Below are 10,748 nucleotides of genomic sequence, written 5' to 3' on the forward strand. Positions count from 1 at the left end.
ATCTGTATGTATGTACATATATGAATTGTAATTAACGTTAGGGAAAACACAAATCCCGCCGTAGCTTAGTTGGAATTCACAAAATACGGTAAAGGCCCAACACAGCTGACTAATTAGCAAATCGCTGAAAAATCACACATACACACAAACGCACACGAGCCTAATTTTAGACGCAGCTGCGAAAGTAAAGCTCTGCTTAAATAGAAGAACAAGCTTTAAGGCCGGGAGAGCGGCTGAGAGCACGTTCAGGTAAGCGCGCAGCTGAATTTGTTTGAAAATGTTTTTTTTTTTTGCTTTTCAATATTTTTTTTTCTCTCTCTCTTCTTTTTTTTTTGTGGGTTGTGGAAAATGCACTCAAAGTGCGACCTTTTAGTGCTGCGCAGCTGACGCCTCCGTCGCTGTTTTTGCTTTTTACCGTACAATGGCCCAGCTAGCGTCGCAGCAGCAACAACTAAAACACGCACACACACACACACACACACACGAAGCGCTCTCGTGTCCGCTGTCCGCAATGTCGTCGGCAGCTGCTGTCTTGTCTGCTGCTGCTGCTGCCGAACGAAGCGGGGCCTTTCTTGAGCACACAGAGCGCACGAATAACGAAAACTTCTTGCATACACATAGGGAACGAGATGGCCAGAAAGCGGCCGAGCGAAAGAGTGAGGGCGAGGGCGAGCGAACGAATGAAAGAGAAAGGTAGTGTGAGAGAGAAAGGGAGCGTACACAGAGCCAGGGCCTGTGAGCGTACCCGGCTACCATGCGACTGCATGCCATACAAAAGTCGGATTGCCAGGGGTCGCGTTGTTTGAGCCGGGCGATGGTGGTGATGGTGATGATGGTGGTGGTGGTGGTGGTGGTGTGGGTGGGGTTGCGGGTTTTGCTGTTGCTGCTCTAGCTAGCTGTGATGGCGGGGAGAGGTGGGGCGGGGTTAGCATAGCGCTGCCAAAAAAAGAGACGCCCCCGCACACTGTGCGCTCTCCTGCCCCCAAATACACACACACACACACACACACACACACACACACGCACATGGGCGACAGGCCCGCTGGACTGTGGCATATTTGACCCACGCTGCAGCCAAGGCACAGCACAGCACAGCACAGCACAGCGCAGAGCCAGAGCCAAAGCTAGCGTCAGACGCAGCCGTCGACGTCGCCGCCATCAGCTCTAGCTCTATATGCTTGAATCGTACATGGCTTAAGCTTCGCTTGCACTGTGGTCAGAATATGCATGATTCTGGCCGTAATTACTTTCCATATTCGAAACTTGTGTAAATATTTGTGCACACAGTTTTATACTAGGACGCTCTGGTTATGCTTCACTTCAGTTTATTTTAGTCTTCTTTTGTTACTAACATGATGAGTTTTTCTCAGTATGACGTTTTTTCTTCTGTGCGTTTTAAAAAGTCATCTTTTGGAAAAGAAAAAACTTTTTTTTTTAATAAAAATTATTGTTTTTGTTGTGTTTATAACATCAAAATGCCACTAGGAGTGACTTTCCCATCGCTATAAGAGACTTTCCCATCGCCACAGAGTCTAAATAGTTGCTTGCAAATTTTCGGATGTTTTTCCCTTCGGGTTTTAACCCCTTAACAAAAAACGTGAAAAACGTTGAAAAAACCCCACTTCGAAGCGAAAAAAAAATGTATAAATATATGTATGTATGTATGTATGTACATATAGATGAAAAATTGGTTCTTTTAATTTGCCGCAGCCTTCCTAATAAATAAAACTTTTTTGATTTCTTATATATTTATGTATGTAGTTCTTTCCATGAGTTGCCCTTAACTTTAGTTTAAAAGTTAAATCTCAACTTGAAGTACATAAATTGATTTTTCGTGCTGTCGCCCGGCTTAAATCGAATTGCACCACTGTAAGTATGCCGTTGTTGTACTAGCTGTAGCTAGCAGCGCCGCTTAGCTAGTCGGCAGAAGAAGTGCACAAGGGGGTTGCAAGGTGTGCGGTGGTGGACAGGCAGCAGCAGCAACAACAAAAACAACAGCAATTCGGCAAAATGTTCGTTGCATGTTCGTGCCTCTGCAGCGACATCATAGTCGTTGTTGCCGCTGCTGCTGCGGCGGCTGCAGCGCCGGCAGTAGCGTCAGCTCTATGTATTTTGTATTTCTTTTTGCGCTATTGTATGCGTGTGTGTGTGTGTGTATGTATTTCAGTGTATACACACAAAGCTGCTGCGCTGTCAGCGTCGACGACGCTGCTATGTACACACACACACAGAGGCAGACACGCACACACACACGCGCAGACAGTTTTCAGTTGACTTCGTTGAAATAATTTTCGTAACAACGATCACACTCGTTTGTGTATTGCGAAGACGGGAGGACGTCTCGTCGCAGTCCGCAGAGCTAAAAGCAGCGTTTTTTTTTAGCGTCGTTTGTCGCCGTCGTCGTTGTAGGCGTCGCGTCGGCGGTGTTTAATCAACAACAAACAAAAACACAAAATATATACATAGATATATAAAAATTATATGCATATATATTGTATATAAATTTAATAAGCTATACGAAAATAATAAAAAAGAGTAGCTATTATGCCGTTGTGTACATTTTTTTCAAGTTTCAATATCAACTAAATCGTAATCAGAAATTGTAAGTGAGTAATAAAAGAGTGAAATGCATGCATACAAATATGTGCATAAAGTACATAAGTAAATGCAACTTATTTTATATATGTGTATAAATGTTTGACAGTTGCTTGTAAAAAGAAATTTGCAAAACAGAAAGCAAAAAAAAAAAACTCGCAGTCGCTGCTGAACGCTACAACAACAACAACAGCAGCAGCAGCAGCCAAACTCATACCACAAACAACAACAAAAAGTGCGCGCGAAAGAAACAGCAAGATATACAAACAACAACAACAGCAAAGGCAAAAAAAAAAAGTTGAAAAGCAAAAGGCAACAACAAAATAACATCAACAACATAGCAGCAAGCAGCACGTTTTGCTGTGTGTGAGTGTGTGTGTGTGTGCGCGCGCGCCTGTGTGCGTGTGTATGGCCAACGGCCGCGCCAGTGTTGCCATATCTGTGTCAGCTGAGCGCTGGCCCATGCCGGGGCAGAGACAGCGTGCCGAAGAGAGTGAGAGAGCGAAAGAGAGTGTGCACTGTATGCGTGTGTCAATTTGCTGTCAATTCGATTTGTTGTTTTTTTTTTCCCCCCTGGTCATATGTTGTGTTATTTTTTTGATTTGTGCTTATACAAACTAGTTATTATAATTTTATTTTGCCTAATTGCAGCACATGCAACATGAATTAAAGCGGCAAACATAAACTGCATACAAATACGACGAAATCAAATCAAAGAAAAAACAATAATAAAAAACAAAATAGAGCGCGTGAGAGAGCGAGCGAGCGTGAGAGCAGCAGCAGCAGCAGCAGCAGCATCAGCAGCAGCAGCAGCAGCATCACCAGCCGCAGCCATGTCTAGCAGCGATGATGTGCAGATCACCAGCGTGATTGATGCCAATGGGCAGTCGCTGCCGCTGCATGGCAACAGTTTGGGCGGTGCGCTCGGTCCGCCCGTCAAGCAGGAGGATGATGCCGAAATACGCGAATTGGCGGCCAAAATGAAGGAGCAGCAAAAACAACAGGCCGCCCAGCAGGCCAGCCGGCAGGCGGCCATGCAGCATGCAAATGGCGGCGTCGGTGGCCCCTCAGCTGCAGCAGCAGCGGCAGCTGGCGGTGGCGCCGGCGTTGGTGCAATGCAGCCACCCCTTACCAATGGCAATGGCCAGACAAATATTATGAGCTACCTGTCGCGACATCAGAAGCTACCGAACGGCACAATGCAAGTGGTGCCCGCATTGGCTGCCAATGGGCGTGCCAATGGCGCGATCAGCGATAACGATAAGAAATCATCGGGCGGACCATGCGATGAGGAATCGATAAAGGGGCATTTTGGTTGGGCGCAATTTGGCAAAGTATCGATACCGTATATATACAGGCAATCGGAGAAATATTGCTCGGTGCGAATGATCGAGCTGAAGCTGCTCGGCAAATATCTAAATTACCTGCATCCGGACATCTACTCCAGCTGCACATGTGTACGCAGCTATTACATAACCGATGCAGAGGCGCGTCTCTTCATCGAGATCAACCATAAGCATTGCGATGTCGAATTCGGACGCGATATTTTCACGCAAAAGGATCTGGTTGTACGTCTCAGCGATGCATCGAAATTTTATCAATTTCTCGACATTTGCTATCGCAAACTGATCGGCGGCAGCAAAACGCCATCGGAGAAATGCGGTTTCATACGCATCAATAAGGAGTCTGTCGTGCCGTATACCGTGCGCAACAATCAGCAGGTGGTGCCGCTTTTCTATTTCGAAGGCGAAACCGAGAACCTGAAGACGAAGGCGGAACTGTTAAACGGCTGGGATTTGGCGTATTTGAAATTCTGCTGCAAGGTCCAGGGCATACGCAACGAGCTATTCTCCAGCGAAAATGTCGCCGTCATTTCGCTGACGGACATCAAGAGCTACTTTCCCAACGGCACCGAGTTCGAGGACTATTGGCCCAGCAAGGTGGTCGACTCCAATCTCCTGATTGGCAATCGGGCGAATGCCAATAACTCCGTGAACTGGACGCGTCAGCCATCGGCGCCGCCGCCAAAGATAACATCCAGCGTGAACAGCAACAGCAGCGCAGCCGCAGTACAGAAGTCCCAGCAGCAGCAGCATCAGCAGCAGCAGCAGCAACAACAACAGCAGCAACAGCAGCAGCAGCATTCCACGGCCGCGGCGCAGCAGCAGCATTTGATGAAACAACGGGCTGCAGTTGCGGCCGCAGCCGCTGCCAATGGCGTGGCAAACGGTGGCAATTTCTCGTCGGCCGCTGCGGCGGCGGCAGCTGCATTCAATACACACGCAGCGGCAGCGGCCATGCTCCAGACGCAGGGCAATTCGCGCATGCTGACGCAGGCCACTGTCCAGGCACTGGCCACCGGTGGCTGGATGAATAGCCAGAATAATGTGCCCCAACTTCACGTTCAAATGTTGGTGAGTAATTGTTATATATACATGTATATGTGTGCAGCAAAATATCGATAGGCCGAATATCCAATACCAGGCCTATCGTTATTGTTATCGATATCGCCGCTTCGCTCACTCGAAGCAACAACAACAACAACAGTTGCGCTCTCCGCCACGGTTGCCACTTCGCAAACAAAAAGTACCACAATTTACTGAGAATTCACCAAATACGTCACAAAAAAAAAGTACCTTTTCTTACTCTGGGTGTCTTTAAATTCAAATGTACCGTTCTTTGGTACTTATTCCTAAAATGTTGCCTGCTTTAACTACTTATTGAGAAGAACTCTAGTTCATACAAATTTGAGCAAATTGATAGCCAATTCTGTTATTACTAAAACCAAGAGGTTCTTAATTCGGGGATTTATTCCATAATGTTTATTTGATTGTTATACTTACAAAAAAAACTAACAAAAATCAATATACATAAGTATTTGTGTAATATTTTGATTAAAACCCAATAAGTACAAGAGTAAAGTACCTTTAGTTTTTTGGTACATTTGCATAATAAGTGGCAACCGTGCTCCTTCCCCCTTCTAACTTAAAAGGCATGTCAATTCGATTGTGTTGGGCTTCGCCACCTTCAACAGCAACAAAATCAGCTTCTCTCTACCTCGCACTCCGGCAACCCTGGCGCACGAGAGCTATGCTTGCCTTTGCAAAAATGCCATGCATGGATAAAGTGATACCTTTGTGTGTATGCGCGTTTGTGTGTGTGTGCGCGTGTGTGTGGCCTGATTCTGATTTGTATACCATATACTCTGTTCATACAGTAAAAGAGGGCTTTTTAGTTTTGTGCAGTGTCCGACTTGTCCCTATAAATATATATTTGACTATTTTTCGCGACAAAATAATATAATATTGTGACCACGCCCACTAGAAGGCGGGTCAATTGACAAATATCGACATTTCTTGAAGTCGTTTTCGACCGTTTTAGGCTGTGAACAGAATATGGCACAGTCGGTAGCACCCGGTAGCAAAGTTCTCATTGAGCCCTGCACGCGTAAAATCGAATGGCTTGCCGTGAACCAATCCACCCCTCGAACTAGCACAGTTCCAACAGTTCATAGGTTTAATACGTGGAGGCAGTGGTGAGCTGAGCAAAAGTTCCAACAGTTGTCTTTTAGTCGGCATGTTTGCTACTTTTGCACGTACAGTGAAACTTTTCATAATTTGAATAAGTATATTTTCTTCCAAACAGTGACTAGGTAATATCGCCACATTATGTCCGATATATGTACATATATATATTTGTCTGCCGAGAATATAATCCAAGCTTCTTTATGAATGTGAGCATTCTTGTTCCTTAGCTGCAATTAATTAGCTCAAACTTGTGAATAATAATTTTGAAAAGGGTTAATTAAATCTACAAGGTCAACCTTTCCCACTGAGTAATTTAGCGGTCAGGCGAAAAGCACGCAGAAACAAACCCAACGAAAAAACAGTTCCAGTGAACCGTTCAAACTACTCAACCGTTGATCGTGTAAACTGCTGTGGTTCCAGTTCAACTTTAAAACTACCGAATAGTTCACGAGCTGAACCGAAATTTATTCAAATTAACAAACGTTCGGCTTGTTCTTTCCTTTTTTGAGATAACCCTAAAATCCTCTAGATATCTGCTAGTTAAAGTGACAAATAGAGTTGTTATCAATTAGTCTAAAGGTCAGCAGTCGCATTTTTGCCGCCCTCTGTTAACTCCGTTTCTCTCCCACTTCGGCGCAAATGACGCACGAGACCAATGAATGTGGGCACGTGTGTGTGTGTGTCTGTGTGTGTATGTGTGTGCAAAAGAAAAACGCGTTAATCAGTGTCCTAAATCGAACTCTTGATTGTAATGAGCTATAACACATTCTTTTTCCACGTGTCGCGAGCTTAAGGATAACATTAACAGAGCGTAAATTTTCTAATTGGTACAGAAAAGGCCAAACATAATTAGCCGCCAAGTCTGTAACACATGCATAGTTAATGTAATACTTATGTTTGTCTATATGGCTATACATATTTAGTTGAATACTTTTTTTTTTCATACAGTTTGGCAGCACAGCAACAGCCCAGCAGCCGCAGCAGCTTAGAAACTGGGTCATGCATACAAGCATACATGCACACATACATACATATTTGCGGTGTGCTCTCTTTGTAGTTGTAGTTGAAGCAAACGTATGCATGTGTTCGTGTGTGTGTGTGTGTGTGTCTGTGTGTCTGTGCTTGGCAACCTGTTGAGGTTTATTTTATCTTGCACTCACTCTCACATAAGCATTTTTACAACAATTTATCTCACCATTCTCTTTTCTCTCTCTCTCTCTCTCTTTTTGCCTGCCTGTAGGCGCAACAAACGCATGCGAATGCCAACCGCGGCACATACCGCGAACATCTAAACAACATGATGCTGGGTGGGAGCCGCCCGCAACCGTATTCCTATAACAATCCTGCGATTTCAATGTCCTCGGTGAACAGTCAGAGCGGCGGCGGCGGCGGTGGCGGCGGTAATGCGCCGCCGCCTCTGGTTCGTTCAGCGGCCGGACAGAATGCCAATCACATGTAAGTATTCACATATGCAATCGATGTATCGGTTGATATCATTTTTGTTGTTATCGATTTGTAACTGCGCCGTTTTTAAACTAAATGAAAGCAATTTGCAATTACAGTTACAATTACTTTTGCTACTTACTTTGATTTTGCTTTTCTTTATGCATACATATGTCTATATTTATATATATTTATATGTATATATATGTATGTGCCAATGACATACATATCAATCATATTTAATGATTATCAAAGGATAAAAACAAAACTTTTTTTTCTTTTTGTGCAGAAATTGTGTTTTTCAAATTTTGTTGTAATTCGTTTACTATGTGTACATGCATACATTACTTTTTCACTCTAAGTTGGATATTTTTCTGCCATTAGGGTGCCACGTGATACGAACTAAATTAAACATGTATAAAAGCAGCACCAAGTTGTTGTTATTTGCTTTATTTTTTTTTTTAAATATTTTTTTTTTGTTTTCTTCTACCATGCACCAATTGTTTTTTCATCTTAGTCGTAATGCAAAAAAAAAAAATAAAAAAAAAATGAAAGAGAAAACCGAAATCGGCGTTTGTGCACGCATTTTATTTAATTTTAATACAATTTTCGACTGTGTTTACCATTTTTGATAAATATATACGTTATGAAATTATGAAAAATAATCGTTACACACATAACTTATTTGCTACCATTCGTTTGCCCTCCCTACCTCCAAAAAAAAAAAAAAAAAAAAAAGAACGTCACGCCACATTATTTTTCGTAATTTATTTCCGACACGCCAAACAAAAAAAAATATCAAAAAATTAATTGTAATTATTGAATACAAACAAAAATCTTTCCATGTTTTTCTTATTGTTGTTGTAGTCAAAGAACAAAAAAAAAAAAAAAAAAACGGATCTTCTATCGCATTCGATATTTTGATATGTACAAATGAAAAGATCAACAAAAATCACTATCGAAGGACGTTGCTCGTTTAGGGCCTCACAACATATTATGTTTTTCAAAATATCGACACTGAATAAAATTTAAAACGAATTAAACAAACTATTTTCTACGTAACTAACAAATCTAATTTCGAAAATAACCCATTAATAAACACAAAAAACCCAATTTGCCACACAATTTCTTAAGTTTGGCATGCATTAGGGTGTTCTGTGTTACAAATCGATATAGAAAAAAAGGTTGTTTTTTTTTTTGTTTTCCCCTCACTTTTTTTTTGTTTGGGTTACAGTTGATAACTAACGATGAACGTAATAAGCCCAGGACTCGAAAAAAAACTCTCCATCTACACACACATTCCATTTCGTAGTTACATATATTTGTAATATATTTTGCTGTAGTTTGCATGCCCTGACATTTTTTAACGCTTTTTTAAAACAATTTCTATCTGTTATGCTTGGCTCAAAACAACTAATCGTTTCCTTTTAAGACTATTTTTGTCATTCCGATTATTTGTTTTTTTTTTTTTTTCGAATATACCTTAATTTCAATGAGATTTTTAGATAAAACGCTGATAGAAGAACTACAACATATTTTGAAAAACATGAATTCGCATTAAAAAAAAAAGAAAAAAGGCAATCAACAATTTTGAAAACAATATTGTTTATTTACTTTTGTTTTTTAAAAAAAATATTGTTATTGCTATTCTTATCAATTAAAAAAAAAAAATATATATATATAGATATATATATATATATGCATACATATATATTGAAATATATACAACCAAACATATATACATACATATAATTTATGGCTGTGTGTACTGACTACCCCTAACTAATTTTGTCGCACTTGAAATGATATCAAAATGAACAATCGTGACATCAGACTTAAACAAAAACGTCAACAATTTACAACAACAACAACAAAAACAAAATCACAATAAATAAAAAAATAAAAAAAAAATGGAATTTTAACAAGAAATTCTGGTGACAGGTATCCTCCCACCCCCTATGGCAGAGACACCAACAATCCACAAAGAACTCAACCTCAACCCCGGCCTCAAGATATGAATCGAATTAACAAGAGCCGCAATCAAAATCAACTGCACAGAATCAGATACCTAAACTATCCCCATACACAGTGAGAGAGAGAGAGAGAGAGAGAGAGTGTGAGAGATCAAGATAACATTATATATAATGCGTGTACAAGTTGATCAAATTTGGCAAACAAAATTCTCACAAGCAATAATGCAAAATGTATTTATACTTTTTTTTTTTTTTTTTTTTGATAATAAACAAATATACAGACTTGTACTTTAAGAAAGTTCATGTTATACCAAAAAAAAAAAAAAAAACGAAGAGAAAAGAAAGAAAAAAGCAATACAATTATAATAATAAATGAAAAAGAATATTAGCTGTGAAGTTGCAATATGCAAGCAGTGTGACCAGCTGCCATTACAAGAAAATAGCTAAAAATAAAGACGAAGCAGAATCAGCTCAGCCAAATACAGCTAGAAAACAGCCAACACTGCTTGCTAGTTGCAACTAAATAAAATATTGTTCATTGCAAACAAACACACACACGCACACACATACACAAAACAATCTCACCCAACATGCAAATTGTACTCAATATCAGACAAACACATATACACATACACACACACACACACACACACACGTTGAACGTGTGTTAGATTATAGCAATAAAGCGCTTAGGGCTGAAATAATACAAATAAATATACCAAAAAAAAAGCCCCTATTTTTGAGTGTTTTAATCGAATGCGCAGAGTAGAGCAACACTGGCCGCAAGAAAAGCCAGGCATAGACAAATCCAAGCTTTGCAGCGCGTAAGTTCTTCGCAAAATAATCGATAGACTTAACGATAAACGCATCAATTTAACAGTTAACAGATTTTTTTTTGGTATGCAATAAATTGTGAGGTAAAAAACAACCAAAAAAAAAAATGTGTACACACATACGCTCATACATATGTGTATGTGTGTGTGTGTGTGTGTGTATTGTGAGTGGCAAAGTGTTAGGCGCGTATCAACAAAATTTGAAAAATGCTTGAAAAAAAAAAGTTAAATAAATTTCAATTTTATACAAAAATAAAAAGCAACAAAAAAGAAAAAAAAAAAATAAATAAAAACTGGAAATTTTGCAGCCAAGCTAAATGCGACTCTCATGTATTGTATATAATGTTTCTAGGTCAAATGTCGAGCAATCACTGGTG

At 40.5% G+C, this 10,748-nt stretch overlaps 1 protein-coding gene across 1 annotated transcript in view; it reads left to right on the forward strand.

Moving 5' to 3' along the window:
• The first annotated feature begins 2,322 nt into the window (after positions 1-2,322).
• The window catches only part of LOC135439964 (uncharacterized), a 14,808-nt gene continuing 6,382 nt past the window's right edge, over positions 2,323-10,748 (forward strand). Inside the window, 4 exon segments of the mRNA XM_064698875.1 lie at positions 2,323-2,602; positions 3,247-5,009; positions 7,363-7,577; positions 10,724-10,748. The exon segment at positions 10,724-10,748 is cut by the window's right edge and continues 2,252 nt beyond it. Of these exon segments, the coding sequence (XP_064554945.1) occupies positions 3,429-5,009; positions 7,363-7,577; positions 10,724-10,748 (1,821 nt within the window). The 5' untranslated portion in view covers positions 2,323-2,602; positions 3,247-3,428.

The sequence above is a fragment of the Drosophila montana genome, unplaced genomic scaffold (genome assembly GCF_035044405.1).
Source record: "Drosophila montana isolate Dmon_TW-CO22-7 unplaced genomic scaffold, ASM3504440v1 contig_786_1, whole genome shotgun sequence".
Taxonomy (NCBI): Eukaryota; Metazoa; Arthropoda; class Insecta; order Diptera; family Drosophilidae; genus Drosophila; species Drosophila montana.